General features: G+C 38.8%; 1 protein-coding gene and 1 non-coding gene across 2 annotated transcripts in view; both read right to left on the bottom strand.

Annotated features, from left to right (window-relative positions):
- Positions 1-15,195, bottom strand: part of LOC140940013 (kinetochore protein NDC80 homolog) — a 15,969-nt gene extending 774 nt beyond the window's left edge. Inside the window, exons 1-20 of the mRNA XM_073388878.1 lie at positions 14,938-15,195; positions 14,691-14,761; positions 14,520-14,554; positions 14,206-14,292; positions 13,325-13,416; positions 13,031-13,133; positions 12,488-12,592; positions 10,732-10,831; positions 9,854-9,880; positions 8,325-8,392; positions 7,670-7,719; positions 6,831-6,925; positions 5,725-5,768; positions 4,589-4,750; positions 4,046-4,207; positions 3,313-3,402; positions 2,854-2,946; positions 1,971-2,110; positions 1,306-1,408; positions 1-96 (exon numbers count right to left, since the gene is read on the bottom strand). The exon at positions 1-96 is cut by the window's left edge and continues 774 nt beyond it. Of these exons, the coding sequence (XP_073244979.1) occupies positions 1-96; positions 1,306-1,408; positions 1,971-2,110; positions 2,854-2,946; positions 3,313-3,402; positions 4,046-4,207; positions 4,589-4,750; positions 5,725-5,768; positions 6,831-6,925; positions 7,670-7,719; positions 8,325-8,392; positions 9,854-9,880; positions 10,732-10,831; positions 12,488-12,592; positions 13,031-13,133; positions 13,325-13,416; positions 14,206-14,292; positions 14,520-14,554; positions 14,691-14,761; positions 14,938-15,113 (1,899 nt within the window). The 5' untranslated portion in view covers positions 15,114-15,195. The remainder of the gene's footprint in view (positions 97-1,305; positions 1,409-1,970; positions 2,111-2,853; positions 2,947-3,312; positions 3,403-4,045; positions 4,208-4,588; positions 4,751-5,724; positions 5,769-6,830; positions 6,926-7,669; positions 7,720-8,324; positions 8,393-9,853; positions 9,881-10,731; positions 10,832-12,487; positions 12,593-13,030; positions 13,134-13,324; positions 13,417-14,205; positions 14,293-14,519; positions 14,555-14,690; positions 14,762-14,937) is intronic.
- Positions 15,196-16,138: 943 nt separating this feature from the next.
- On the bottom strand, positions 16,139-16,261 carry LOC140924367 (U5 spliceosomal RNA). The gene has a single exon (XR_012164260.1). It is a non-coding gene; the product is annotated as a U5 spliceosomal RNA (small nuclear RNA).

Here is a 16,261-nt window from a genome sequence, read left to right as displayed (position 1 = left end):
TTGTTGTGCTAACAGGATGGAAGACTTAGGAACTTCCAGCGCCTTCGTTTCCTCGAGAATATCTTTAGCATCTGCTTGAAGCTCCTGGATTCGATTCTGAAACATAACAAATGCAAGATAAAGAAAAAGCAGAAAGCAAATTGGCGAGCCGAAACTGGGTTTATAATGCTCGTGGACGACGTCTGTTAGGCTTATGACCGTGAATGTTTTAACAAAAGACACTTCTTCGCCAGCTTGAAGTTTGTGGATACAGCAAATGGGATCAAATAAAATACCCGTTGTGTGAGTGCGGTTTGAGAAAAGCGACTTATACTTTGGCGTTGTTTAGAGCTAGGATAGAAACATAAGCAAATCCAGTAGTATACAACACTCTACTTCACATTGCTTGCAGCTATGCGAACTCAAATCCCATTCGCGGGAACTGGAGTCGAATTGTGTCCCCCAAATGTTTCTGGGACGGGACAGTCTGCTATTGGCCAATATTTTAACCTTTCGCTTGTAACAGTCCCGGGAGTCTTTGCGAAAGTAACTCGGCCCATTTCCCTTCTCGTTTTCAAAGTGGTGAATGAGATGGCAGCTCGGCACAACAACATGGCCGCCGTGACATCATATAAAACGTAAATCGCCCGTGGAAAGGGCTTCAACACATTGGGTCAGTTATTTGAACAGAGTTAAGCCAGTGTTTAACAAAACCCCGTTCTAAGCCATTTTCAGTTTGCGGAACGCTTTTATGAAAACGCCATTTATTGTGAACAGTATCATGAAAGCATATGGCGTAGACTAGAGAAGCATTTGTCTTATGCAGGTCCAAAGATTTCCTAAACCGCGTTCTAAGTTAGACTTCGTTTTAATAACCCACCCATTGTATCCCGCTAGGGAGCAACTGCTGAATTGAATACTATACAACTGGAGTGTGCCGGATACTTTTAAATTTATGAGCTTTCCGCATATAGTCATTAATCAGCTAACAGAGAGTTTAAGCTTTACGTATACGGCGAAAGGCAAACGTCAGATTCGAGTTGAGAATTTCTCAAAATAGAAAATGAGCAGACAAAAACAGCTGAAAACAATTCTTATGGATAAAAAATTGCGTGAAACTACTAATTTAGGTGTAGAGCTAATGAACCGTAAAAGACAAGTAAAGAGGAAACTTGGTCACATGGTACAAATTCGCGCTTGCCGTTTGACGTAAACGTGATGCTTAACCTCTCTTATGACTATCGCAGCAGTGATAGTTTGTGTTGAAAAACTATTATCTAAAAATATCCCACGCTCCGTTAAAAAAGTCCATTCTACGTCTCTTACATGTATGGCAGTTTTGTGTTCTTTTATCATCTGACAGGCCTTCAGGACAAAATTAGAGTACTCTTCTTTTTCTTGCTCGCGGGAAATTCTACTTTCTTCAGTCCTGCAAAAAGAAAAGATCGTATATGGCATAAGGTTACTGATTCAGCCCAACGCGTTATCATTCCATTGCTTTTAAGAACCATTTAACGTAAAGAAGGCAGACAATTACAACCACGTTTTCGGCAAATGTGAATTTGTACCAAGTGACCAAGTTTTCCCTCTGTTCTTCACTTCTACAGAAAAATATTAGTTACATATTATTTTCATCCATATTATAAGAATTGTTCCGGACTATTTTTATCAGCTCATTTTCTATTCAAGAAGTCTCAACTTGACTCTGCCGTTTGCTGTAACCGTGACTCTAAATCTCCTACTAACTATTGTAGATTTTCTGTTAAAAAAACAAACAAACACGAAAGCGCGCAAAGCAGAATAAGTGAACAAAATTGGGGCTAATTAATAGGATACCCATGCCTTAACGATTCTTTGCTTTAGTGCTAAGAAAGAACATGTATTTCGGTATTCTACTAAGCTTGGGCTGAGCCCCCAACGTTTGTTGCCTGCGGATACAGCCGCATCTCATCGCTCCCTGTTGCTGGTGACGTTTGGCGTTTGACTTTTACCTTAAATTAAGCTCCTTGAGTTTTTTCTCCTGTTCCTCTGCTTCCTCTTCTTTTCCCCGTAATTCGCTTCGCATTTGTTGAACGCCTTCCTCCAGACTCTGGGCGTTGCCTGTGGATTTCTGATACTCCTTTGCCATGATCTAAACCAAAAAACAAATTACCTTCTGCAGATTGTGTTCAGTATCCTTTTCATTTTTTTTCCTTTTGCTCTTTTTTGTTTGCGCATACAGTGGAACCTCAGTATAACGAAGTGCCAAAGGACTCATATGTTCGCTGGAAAGAGGTTCCGTTATATCGAGTTTTTTTTCCATATATTTTACTGTTAAGGGGTAAGGAAGATCGTTCGTTATACCAAGGACTTCGTTATACAGTGGAACCTCTATAATTCAGCGGACACCCACAGGACCAAGGTAAGTGTCACCTGAATAGAGATGTCTCCTGAATGGAGGATGGGCTGGGGTTTGTTAACAATTAAACAATAAATAAAATATTTTCCTTTTATTCTGCCTTGGAATCTGCTGCAGTCACTATTTCAAGCAGGTAGATAATGTATAAAAAATCATGATCAACCTGTCGATGTTATAACGATCTTTTGTGGTAAGTCACTTTTTGAGGGCTACGGTGCCCCCTGAATGGAGGTTAAATCCAGGTTTCGGGACCCAGAAAAAGTGCCTCTTTCCCTGAATAGAGGTGTCCCTTCCATAGAGCCATAACATATACAAAGATTATCTGAACATTCTCCGGGACCAAATTTTGTGCCCCCGTGAATGGAGGTGTCACTTGAATAGCGGTACCCCAAAAGAGAGGTTACACTGTACAGAGGTTCGTCATATACGGGTTCCACTGTATTTGTGTAAACCTTAATTACAAAAAAACCCGTTACCTCTTTCTTCCAATCCAAATCCTTATCCAACGCTTGCAACCTCATCTCTAGTGCTGTTACTTCTTCCTTCTTCTCTAACACCATGTCACTTATCTGACAAAAAAAAAAAAATGTAATTTAGAGTTTCAGTAGTGTTGGCAATTTTGGCCTCTTCGCCTCAATAAATTAGACACCAAAATATCTGTATTGTTCGAAATAATTCCATGTTCATTTGGAAAATGCCATCAATTATACAAAAAGATTCAATGGGTTCTTTGGAGCAAAAAAGAACAAGCACAACTACAGTTAGTATATTAGCGAATCGTTATACGTCTATACCCTCAGGAGGCGCGCAGAACTCATTTCTACTTCAATCGGTGACAATAAGTTTTACCCTTATTCGACTTTTTAACGTTTTTTTTTGTCAATTATACATTCATTTTCCTTTTTGTTTAAGAAAAGGAATAGCTGTATTTTTACCTGGTCAACTGCTTCCTCCTCAGTGATGATTTGAGACTGGATAGTACGACCTTTTTCACTCATTTGTTGCTTAAGGCGAAGCAACGCAGGCTGTAGAAAAATAAGAAACTTTCTCAGTACGTTTTAATGCGTGTAGACTGCATGCGTCTTAATGACTGATAGAATAACACACAAATAGCAAAAGTTTTCGAATGAAAACAGCTCTTTAACAGAACTGACGGTGGCGCGTTGCATAGCACGAACAAGGTATGCAAACTTTTTAAAATAGTCGGTTCAATGACGACGAGCAACAACAGCTTTCAGTATTGTTCCGAAATTCCAGGAAGCGAATGAAATAATTGTTTTCACGGTTTTCTGAAACTTACGAAAACAAAAAGGTAACTGGGAGTCTGGGATGGGAAAGGGCTCATTACACCCCTCGGATCGGTTCGCTCGCCTTTTGTTTTGCTTTTACACCCCGTTTTTTGCCATTTTCACCCATTACGGTACCTGGTCCCAGGCTAGGCAAGAAGCTGTATAACGAACTCACTTGTCCTAAGTCAGTCATCTTGTAATTAAAGCGCTTTAAATCATAAACTAAGACATTCAAGCAATGGCCCTGGACAAACAAAATGTGAGAACTGCTTGTGCAAGAAACAACTGGAATTCGAGCGTTTCTCGAGCCCAGCAGCAGTAACAAAAAAAAGAACCGAATGAGTAGACAACTCTCAATCTCAAAAAGGACAGACAATACCTTAATTGTTCCTTTAAAGTCCACGTGGGTCCGCTGATCTGGTCTTTGTGTGTGTGGATTAAAATGCATCTCAAAATCGATTCCATTTGCATGTTCAGCTGTGGAGGGAATAAGCTTCAGTTTCCTGGCCATTTTATTGTATTCATGAATATGTTTCTCAGTCTGAAAATGAGAAAGCAACAAAAATTGTTTTGATAATGTAGAGTAAAAACCCTTAACCACTAGTTCTAATGATTATGTTTATTACAAATACGAAGTAAAGATAAATCCGTTATAAATTTTTCATTTTCTATGTTTGCTGACCACCCTTAATTTGGTACTTTTTTGTATGTTACTGCAAAGTTGTTGTTGTTGTTGTTTTTAAAAACTTCTTTATATATAAATGACGATCACCGTTTTTTCCCCGTTCAATAAACGGTTGCGGGGTTGTTTTATTTGCTAAGACCGGTTTGACGTAGGAAGAGTTGACGACAAGTTACAACCACCGATTTGAAGCAAAAAAATTAACGATCAAATACTGTATGACTTGTGCATTTCTCCTACCTCTTCGTATTTTTTGGCGTACTGCATCTCCTTTTCCCAGATTTGTTGATCGAAATAATCACGACTTTTTCCCAGTTGTTCTACAGCTTTCTGTAATTCCTTTTTCTCCAGCTTCATTCTCTCCACATCAGCCGCACTTAACTCCTGGTTGTTAAGAGTTTCCTGGAAAATAAATGATAAATGTTTATGAACATTTGTTCCATTGGTTCCATTGGTCGACTTGCGAGTCCGTTTTTAACGCGAGGTTTAAACTAGGGTAGGGTTCATACTCTTGAGTTCTTCAAATTCCATGACTTTTTCGATAACTTCACTTGTTTTACCATATTTTTTTACCTTACAGTTCAACAAAAACAAACTCTGTTATCCACCAAAATGCGTGCCCTTCGCGCTCTTTAATTTCTCCTCTTTATCCTACGTCACCCTTGCTTTGTCATCTGCAGTAACTAATCTACCAAACAAAACTATAATTTTCTATGATTTTCAAAGACCGACAATTAAATTCCATGACTTTCCAGGCCTTGAAAATGAAATTCTTAAATTCACGACTTTCCAGGTTTTCCATGACCTGTACGAACCCAGTAGGGGAGATTTTTCCAGATGCTGATTCATTACATTTTAAAGGATTCAAATTCGCTAGCCCTGCGTAGCAGGCAACGGTTGTTTTCAGGGCAAACAGAGAAATCTCGAGGACAAGCGCACGAGAGAGGGAGAAAGGAGGAGAGGAGATTAAGGAGAGCTGCCTTCTCTCTCCTTTGCCTGTTCCCCTCGCGTGGTGTAAACCAGCGCCTGCTACGCAGGCTAAAGATTCACAGGTCCTTACACTCATCAGTTAATCCAAGAACATTCATTCGGATGCAAAGTATTCATTTTAGATTCCGGATTCAAAATCTCCGGCGGAGGACGCGACCAAACCGGGACGTTTCTGTTTTCGATTCACACATCTTCGGGGAACGCCGGGAAACCAATTCTGGAGTACCAAAATGATGTATCCCGAAAAATCTCCTCTAGTTTCTATAAATTATACGTCTAGAACGGCAACATAACATCACTGGATAATATTACCAAAGGAAATAAATAACTTCTGAAGGGAAACTTTTCCATTTTTTTCGACGACTTAAAAATTGTACAACATTCACCTGTAACTTTGAATTTTCCTCCATCGCAGCGTCTTGTTCCACCTCTGTAAAATAATGGATACCGCAAATCAGCATTAAATAATAATGTGTACTTTTAAGATACAATGCTCATTATGCTGAGAGAGTAGAGGACCAGCCCAGTTTTACTTTTTGCGAAAAGAAAAAATGTTCCGCGAGTGGATGCTTTAATACACGCAACAAGTAATTCCCAATACACGAAAAGTTAAACGAACCTTTTTAAACACCGCTATCATTGGAGCCTCCTATATAGATAAAATGTAACTAATGTAGCTAAAAAGTTGTTCTTGTGCTACTATAAAACTGGTACTACCGTCGGTCGCATCTAAGCGTGGACACGGGACAAAAAAACATGTTCTAATAGGGTGCCAGACATGAGGTGTTTTGCCGCCAAACATTTGAAGTTTGACAGCCGTTAAAGCAAACTGTCGCGCCAAAGCTTAGTTGTTTATATGTTTTTGATCAACGCGTTCCGCTCATATCTCATTTTTCTTAACTTTCAGGCATATTTCTCGCTCAGAAACAGCACACTTGCCACCAGAAATTATTCTTAAAAAATAGAAATTATTCTAAAACTTCTTGCCAAGAATATTTTGTTGAGCGAAAACGAATCAAGTCGACAACAGCCTAGTCTCTCTCGCAGCCGTTTTTTGGATGTTATGGGGGAGCGTTGCGTGACATCCAAAAAACAGCTGCGAGGAAGACTAACAACAGCCGCGTACTTCAAACTTCGAATGTTTGGCGGCAAAACATGACACGTTTGCACCAGTTAGAATATGTTTTTCCTCACGTGTACACGCTTAGATGGAAAACGAGTTTGTGTTGGGCAGGTAAAATGTGCAACATGTACAGATTTTGTTGCAAAAAGTAAACTACTCTACCTTTTAGTGCTTTTCGCACCGACAAAAACCTGATTCATTGAAGACAGGTTTGAACATGGGTGGTAAAAAGGCGTTTTGCGGCAATGTCGCAAAACAATTTGCACGTTTATCCTGCTCGTTTTACCGCAGCTTTATTTTCTACATGGTCGATAGAAGAAAGTTTGAAACGGAAAGTTGTTTCAGTTATAATCTCCATCTTGGTCTTACTTAGTACTTGTAATTCCTCCATCTGTTGATTATTAACATCATCCAGTTGTTTCTTATGTTTCCCCAAGTCTCCGATGTAGTTTACAAACTTTTCTCTGCAAGAAAAATACCAACATTTCTTTGGGGGCTCTTCCCCACGGAGATATTTTCTCCGTTTAAGCCTTCCGTCCACGCGTAAACGGCGTTTCCGGGCACCACAAATGCTGGCTTTAATACGAAAAAGATCCCCAGAGTGAAGTATTTTTTTAAAACACCGGCTTCTCGTTTACGTGTGGACGGGCGAAAACGGGGCATGCCATGTCACTGTATCATACAGGGCATGCTCTGTAAAGGCTGGTTTCACTAGCGGCGGAGTCAGAGTCAGAAGCGTTAGACTTTACGGTCTAATGACAACAGCGTCCTGATTCCGCTTACGACTCCGTTGTTTACGATTTAGTGAAAACTAGGTCGTCGGAGTCGTAAGCAGAAGAGGAACAACTAAACCAATCACATTTAAGCGAGTGAACCCAGAACGTGGATTGTGATTGGTTTATTCTTCCGCTTCTGCTTCCGACTCCAACAATCTGGTTTTCACCAGATCGTAAACGAAAGGGTCATGAACAGAGTCGGAAAAAAATGGAAACGTTCTGAATCTTTCGACTCCCACTCCGTCGCGCTTATGAATTTGCTTACGACTATGAGTTCTGATTCTTAAAAGGTCATGAGCGCTCTCCCGACTCCGCTTACGATTGCGACTCCGCCTCCGTCGCTAGTGAAAACCAGCCTAACATAAGGGATGCTATGCCCAATTTAGTTAAAATATTAGGATCCCTGTTGCTTGCCTAATCCAGGTTTCTTACCTGTCAGAGACTAATGTTGCCTTTCTGTCAGACAGTGTTTGCAGACGCGACTGAAAGAAAACAATCATATTACACTTCTTCAGTGAGGTCTACATTTAAACAAAAATGGGCCCGCCATTTCTGAGTTCCAAATCACTCACTTTCAAAACCAGGCTAAGTGCAAAACCTTTGTTATGAAAGTGAGTTTTTTTTAATGAGATTAAAAAATCATTCCCATTTCAATGGCTTCGCACCTAGCCTTGCTTTAAAACCCGGCCCTCCAAATCCTGACCCGCCCTATTTCAGACCAATATAGGCCATTTTCCACACCCGTTTTCATTCAGACCTGGCATAGGCAGAAATTATGTCATCGTTAATTTGATTATAACGCCAACAAAACGTTTCTTAAAATCCATGTTGAAATCGCTTATTACTCTTTCTTTTTCTGTTCATTTGGAATTGAAATAACAAATACATTCATACACTCCTGTAGCTCCCCAAAAACCAGACCTGATTCCAGACCAAAACAGCACAAAACCATACCCTTAGGGGAGGCACCTTCCTATATGGCTCACATGAGGGAGGACTCTCCCCCCCCCGGGGGGGCTGAAAGCAATTTGGAAAGGACCAATTCACAAAGCTTTGCTCATGAGACTAGGACAAACTTTGTACTTACAGAATCACTTTTCAAAGCATTCAATTCTTCTTCCAATGAAAGTTTTTCTTTCATTAATTCTTCCATTCCTAAAAGAAAAAAAGAATCTTTTTTTTCTGGTATTTCCCTTAACAGTGGAACCCTGCTCTAGAGATATCCACTTAATATGGGCACCCATTTATAATGGACAGTTTTGCTTGTCTCAACGAAAAGCTCATATATTTTCTCTAAAAATACCGTGGCAAATACAGGCAACAGACACTTTTCGTGTCCTGAGACACAAATTTTCCCACATTAATTTCTATCAACCTCGCTTTATGGACACTTTTTATCTGTGCACTGTCTACGACTGAATATTTTAACTAGTATGAAAACCTTCCAGATACAGCGAATGAACTTTCCAAAGTTCTGTCTAATGTTCAGTCCACCCGGTTGAGTCACAAACTCAAAGTGTCAGTAGAAGGCAAAGTTACAGATTCCTGATTGTTTTATTTCAATACAAAATATACTTGAAAGGGAGTTTTTGTCTGAGACTATGGTGAATCATTCTGAGGTTTGTTTATGATGAACCAGTTACAGTTACTACTAAGACATTAAACAATATTTCTTGTACATGTATTGTAAGAATGTCTCCTGATAAAACGAAGTCATGTGTCTGTGATAATATTTATATGAACACCCAGATTACACAGACACTCTATGGCATGTCTCCTTGGTGAACACATTATCCAGATTCCACTGAACTAGATGTCATTTTGCAAACATCTTCCAAATTTCATCCATGCTACCTGTTTATGAAGAATTAGAGGTGGGATTATAGCCAATCGAAAACTGAGAAATATTTTGAATGTTCAGGCAATAATTTTTTTAACCGGCTAATCAATCTGGGCATATCAGATTTTGCAACCTAGTCCTGAATTTTGCATGTAAGTCCCAGTCTTCCCATATGACAGAAAAATAATTACAAATTTTACTATTACAAATCATTATTAAACTCAGGCTTGGGCTGTCTGTCGATCAGGAAGGTTACCAAATTATAATAGTCAAATCACCCGTAATTTAATAGCGCTCACTGCTGCACTGTTAACAACCTTCTATTTCCTGTTTTTTTTTTAATCAAATGGCACATAATTAAACTGGACATGCATAACAAGGTTGAGAGCAAAAGGCTGCGAGCAGAGAGTTACATGTAAATGAGTCATGTATCTCACAGTATAAAAATAGTTTCTAACAAGAAAACTTGTTATTACCTTATGAGAGAATGTTAAGGACTGATTATTCTTATTACGCATGCGCACAATTTTTTTCTTATTTTTTTTCGTAACTTTGTCGCTTTTTATCTAAAAAGATCAGTCCAAATCCTAAACCCTAACCTGACTCATAATTTGACTCACAACTCATGAAATTGACTCATAAAACAAACTTTCTAATGGGAGCACCGTTTTCTACATTCCTCTCAGTTTGCATAGAGATATCAAAAGGTTGTGAACAGTCAAAGCTGCACCTCACCACTGCCCAATTATTTAACAATTATACATAAAGTTTAATACCATCAAGTGCATCAGCGTTCCTTAATCCTGTTAAGAAAAGTAAACCAAAATAATAATAGTTAATGGCATATCACAAATGTGTTTCTTGAATGTCAAACTGAATCACAGTCTCTCACACTACAGACCTGGTGTTTACTATTTGCAATTTTTTTGGGCATGCCTTTAGTATCTTAAGAAAATATTTGACCCCAATGTATCTTACCCTTAGGCTATCACACAACACTGGAAAAATTTTCGACCAGTTAAAACTTTATTCACACAGAACCACGTTAAAACAGAAGAAAAATTTAGACACCTAGCCTTTCAAAGTTCGTGACTGTCCAAACAGAGCAAAAAAAAAAAAAATGAACAGTGCAGTGTGAACGTAGCCTCATACAGTTAAAATTACAGTAATTTTATTGTAGAAGATATGACTATTAACTATTAGTAAAATCCAACTAGTGCCTATTATCAATGCTGTGTTCTGATTGGTACAGCTACTACTAGGCTATATGTTATAGGCATAGCCCCCTAGTAGCAAAAAGCTCGGGCTTTTTGGAGGCAAAAAAGGATCAAAGTCTAGCTTTAACTAGCTAAAATTTTTTTATTCTCGGTATTTTTGACCAACTAGTTGGATTTTACTTAAACAATTATCATTCCTCTCGCCCTCACGGCCTCTGAGTCAATAGTTCATTCGGCCTTCGGCCTCATGGGCTATTGACTCAGAGCTCATTTGGGCTCGAGGAATAACTGCTAAATATCACCTGAGGGGCTTACATGTATTTACAATTCACTCCTTCTTTCAAACATGTAATTAAGTGAAGCTAGAAATTATGATACACCTGTACTTTAAACAATCAGATAAAAGTGTGGCAAAAGTATTTTTTAAAAACACTTACTGATGTTTTCTATGAACTCTTGGTCATACTCCCCAAGTTCATCAAGTTCTTGACCCATCATGAAAGCTGCATAACTTTTCTCAAGATAACTGAAAAAGTACTGAAAAAGAAAACAAATAAATTAATAGACTTGAGAAAAAGTAAAAGAAATGGCACCAATTTTCCCCGGCCCTAAAAGACTGTTTTCATGATACCAAAATGACTTTCATTCCAGAGTGAAGTTTGTACTTCATTCATATGATAAAATTGTCTGGCTCAGCCTTAGACGTTCTCCCCAAGTGGTTTTCATGCCAATCAAAATATGCTCCACTTGTGACCAACTTACGATTTGCAATTTTCAATCCAGAAAGAAATTTGTTTTCAGTTTACATGATACCAGAAGGAAACTTCACACCAGAATGAGAGTTCTATTCCGACTGAAAACCAGAATAAACTGAACAGGAACTAAATGACGCTTCAGTATCATGTAAACAAATACAAAAAAATAAATGAAGATGGAATGAACTCATTTCAGAATAAAAGTCATGCCAGCTAATATCATGTGAATAGTCCCTAACAGGCGTTAAATCTTATATTTCAGAGTTGAAGGTGCAACAATTCTAGGAGCTGAAAGGAGCTCCACTGAGAGAGATCAAAGGGGAATCTGTTAATCAGTGCCTCTCTGTGACACTGAAAGATGTACAAGCCTGCCAATCTGTGAAAATTGAAAGATGTACAAGCCTGTCAATCTGTGAAAATTGAAAGATGTACAAGCCTGTCAAAGGCGCTCGGTTGATCAGTGCCTCTCTGAGAAACTAAAACCTTACCTTTTTTGAAGTCTTACATAAGAATATCAATTCATCTTTAAACACACTTATGACATAAGCATGAAAGCGAAGCTTAGGGCCACCTTGCAATTAAATTGTAAAAAGTGGCAGCAGTGCGCCCTACAACTACAACAAAAAATAGTTCTCAAATGCTGTGCTTTCTGATACATCTGTAATTGTTCCTACAATAGGAAAGACTTGACTTTCTATGTGTTTCCAATGAGGATCCTTGCCAAAGGTGAGTTTTTCCACTGTCCACTTTCCAATGCACATTCATTTACCATAACTGCTCCAGGAATTATCTCTTTGGGTTAATTTTTAATCTCTAAATCACAACTTTTTCTTGTTTTGGCCACCCTATTCACTTTTTTTGGAAGTTTGCGGGAAATCTGGTGGCCCTTAGGCCTCGTTCTCTGATGCTTAAGTGGTAAGGGTGTGTATTAGTGATACAAGTATCATTTTGTTAACGGCAAGTGTGTATATAGGGATGTACTCTAGCAGGATCTGGAGGACTCTGGCAGCCTACTAAAGTGCTTTCGGGTTTTACTAGGAAATCTCAGTTCTTGCATAGAAATCATATCCTGGGTACCCTAGTCTGGATTCCCAAGTTAAGAGTAAGGGCTATCTGCATTGTTCTTCTGATTAGGAGGTAACCAGTAAAATTTACCGCCTGAAGCAACACTTCTTACCCTCCTTGAAGGTTACTAAAATAAATTAAAAGTCACATAAAAGTTTTAAAAATACACAAGTTGTTATCCAATCTGATTCTCACACAGAAATGAATGAATATGTATGTATACAAAGCTTTTCGTTTTGTGGGCCACCCTTTTTTGGAAAGAGAACATTGAAGACGGAGTAAAATTATTGGAATTCAAGGTTTTAAATTGTCTAAAGATGACAAGAGGGGTCTCTATAAAGAGAATTTCAACTAAAACAGTTGTATTATATACCTTGTCCTCAGGTTTTGGTCCATCCTCTTGGTATTGTCCTGTTTCATAGGTGTCCTCCGGGAACATAAGATTTCCCTGAATGTCCTGACCAACACTCATTGCAAGCTGTAAGATTTTATTGGTGTTAGTACTTTATTAGTGCTCACAATTTTCTTACTGGATCCCACTTCTTTAAATGAAGAATTTTTGACTCCCCTGTTAGAAAATTACAAATAAATTCTCTCATTTTCCTCTAAAACGACAAATCTTGGCCTTCAAAATTACAACAACAACAACAGCTGGTTTGAACCAAATCAGATCAACATTGTAGTCAACTGAAATACAGAAGGCTGCTATGATATAGGGTGGTAGGGGTTGATCTTTTCTGACAAATCCAGTTTTTGTCAAGGGCCCTAAATCTTGAATAATGAAACATCTACAGTACAAGGTAAAAACATTTTTACCTTGATTTCACAGACAGTTATCATGTAACCAATGTCAAATCCAAAAAACTGAGAAAAACTCATAAGTGTTGGTTTTCCAGTGTAATTATGGTATACATACCCTGATTAGCTCAATAAGCCAGCACAGTGCTCCTAGTATGATAGGCCATGCATGTGGACTGCCTACTGAGTGCAAATTACTCTTTGAAATACTAAAAGGATACCTAAAAATATGCAAAGATAAAGCATTCCTAAGTTACCTCATAACAGGATAAAAAATGAAGCAACGCCATGGCCTTTTTTATTCAGAGACCTATTATTATTGAGAAGGGTATTATTGCTTCGAAATTCTGACTTCAATAGATTTTGTGACAATGAACTAGAAAATTTATTTTATTTGACAAGAACTACATACCCCATCATCTTGAAAAACTTAGGGATTTCTTCTGCAGGTTTATCCAGCACTGTAGCTTTCTGGCTGTCTGCTTTGATGTACTTGTACAAAAACTATTGATAATGCAAGTAAAATCAAATCCCACATATTTAATTAAACAGATCAGTAGTAAGAATCCTGTTATGCAATGTCAGGGCAGTCATTGTGATGCTGGGTACAAGCAACAAGTAGGTGGACTGTGGGAATTAAACAATCAGAGATGGTAAGAGTTCTGTATAACCCCATTGATTTATTATGCATTCAAGTTTCAACTCTACCATTTATATTAAAAAATTTGTGCAAAAAAGTATGAAATTGCTGCATGCATAATAAATGTATGGGGTTATACAGAAATCTTACCTCAGATAACAACTTTCATGGTAGCTGAGGGAAATCCCTGGCTTATGGCTGTCGATTTTACCACTCTTTGTAATCAAGGCTCAATCAACAGGGCTTGAAAAAAACTTCATTCCAGCTTGTCCTTTGGGCAAACAGCTCTCGCATTTTGCTTGCCCAGGGCCACTTCTTGCTCTTCTTAGTTAATGATTTAGGTAGAAGATCACTTGCTTAGACCATTGCCCACTGGGCAAGTGAGTTTAAAAGTTACTTGCCCAGGCGGTAGAAAATCTGCTTGTCCTGACGACCGGACAGGGCTTTTTTTGATCCCTGGATCAAGACAGACAGATCAGCAAGGATCACATAAAAAAAAGCCTTTTAGACTGCACAATGCACTGTAAATTTTTTGTTCACATCTGTTCAAACTTTATAGAGATTTAATTTAAAAATTTATCACACACAGAAGAAGTGATTGCATTGTCCTTTTGACAAGCTACCTGTACAACGTAGACTGTCTACATAATCACCTGGAAAATATTGCAGAACTCTTTCATAGAGGGTGCACTTAGGATTCTCATGGAAATTTGATGTGGATAGTTGAACTCTGTTAGAAACTACAAAAGTAAAGATAATATTGGCTGTCTTAATATAGACACATTGATCAACCAAGAAACCGCATGGGATCAGTGACCATCACAATAGTAAGTGAAGTCCTATAAATGTTCATTCTAGTTATAAATTAAATCCACATAATTGGAACTTATAAAACCTGGTATCCTTTTCCACAACACGAACCAATAAGATTGTCAACAGCCAATACAAATAGACTTATACAACGTACCTCCATGAGATATCGAATCATCTTTTGCTGATAGCCTGTGAGGTGAAAAAAATCCAGCCATACTTAAGCTTAATTCAATTTGCTAATTCAAGTTCCTAGCCTAGCTTGAACATTTCAAATTTCGCCATTTCAAGAATTTTCTACAGCAACAATAGTAATAGATGCATTCACCTCTGTCAGAGAGCGGTCTCGGATCTTTCATCTGTACACAGTTCTCTCTTCCATACTGGCTGGAAGGCCTCCTGAAAGATTTCAAGAATGATTCGTTAAACAGTCAATATAATACGAGAAGATTATCATTGCTAACCACTGACCAAATGCAGAAGCACTCTTTGAAGAGTTCCTCACGAATACAAATCTTAGAATACGGAAAATAACAAGATATAAAAGGCTAAAGTTGAAAACACACTTGGCTTACCTGCCCGTTGCGGATCTTGGGTTCGCAAGAGAATTTCGCCCAGAGGTCGACGAAGGACGCCCGAAAGAAGTCCTATTTCCGACTGAGGATCGCGCCCCAAGAGAAGTTTTCTTTTCTCGGGCAACTTGCCTACCTTGGTTTCCAATATTTAGAGTTCCAAGAGTTGTTCTTCTCATTTTGGCGACGTAATCGACAAGATTATAAAGAGCCGTCGAACAACAAAGACCAACAACAACATGGACGGTTCGCTTTGAAAACGCGCGCCGTTGAATTTATACTAGGTACCAGTCTACGCTCGTGCTGGAATAAATCAATCGCCTCATGTACGCTTTATGAATAATACCGTGCAATTTTTTTTGGCGGGAAGTGCTGAAAAAATCATTTCTTTTTTATGAATAGGGGGCTTATAAGTGAAGGACTCGTATATCAAAGCGGCAGTTTGAGGTATCTGTTTCGCAAAACCTTGCGGTACTCTGGGTAAACAACAGAGGATAAAGCTCTCTTGGGGTAAACTGGCCAACAGCAGTAACGTTCTGTCTTGCTCATTGTCGGTAGTAAATATGGCGGGGAAGGGTTACCATGGTTACTTGACGAGGGTCCAACCCGCTGAGAAAACTTTACTTTTCCCATGGCAGGCACGAATCACATGGCTCGCTAGTTCCAGTTTTCGGGTACCTTGCAATATACTGAAATGTAGGAGTTTCTGCCCAAACTACTGAGGGAAGTCTGTCTTGGAAAAGTGTCCGCTTTTAATATACAGTCGACACCCGGTAACTCGAACCCTCTATATAACTCGATCCTCCCGCTAACTCGAGGCAATTTTCATTTCCCTTCAGGTCAGTTTTCTATGTAATTTTACCCTCGACAACTCGAACTCCCGATAACTCGAACTTTTTCTATTTTCCTTGAAGGTTGGAATTATCGGGAGTCGACTGTAGAGAGTAAAAAAAGACTAACGTGAGAAAGATTGTAATTTGTTTACCGACGAAACACGGCTTAGGAGTTCTTGAGAACTTGTTCAGATGTGTCGTTGCATTCCAGATCGAGCATGAAGGAAAGTTGTCGACATGTTCGTTTATTTGCCGTTCTCGTTGCTGTGGCTTAGACACCCTTCTATTATAACATGTTATAGTCCATTTCGCCGTTGGTTACAAACAGTAAAGTATGGCGGTGATAGCGAGATTCTAGTGCGTTGCTCGTGGCCCCGCCTCAAAGCGGGGTATTGAAAAAAATTAGTCTACAGACTCATTTCAGTTGTTTTCCTCCACGGAAATCTTTAGTAAAAGGCGAAAGATTTATTCGCGATGAAGGAGGACCAGAGATG

This window comes from Porites lutea, chromosome 1 (genome assembly GCF_958299795.1).
Source record: "Porites lutea chromosome 1, jaPorLute2.1, whole genome shotgun sequence".
NCBI lineage: Eukaryota > Metazoa > Cnidaria > Anthozoa > Scleractinia > Poritidae > Porites > Porites lutea.
Note: the sequence above shows the minus strand (reverse complement) of the source record. Positions and strands in the feature narration are given on the sequence as shown.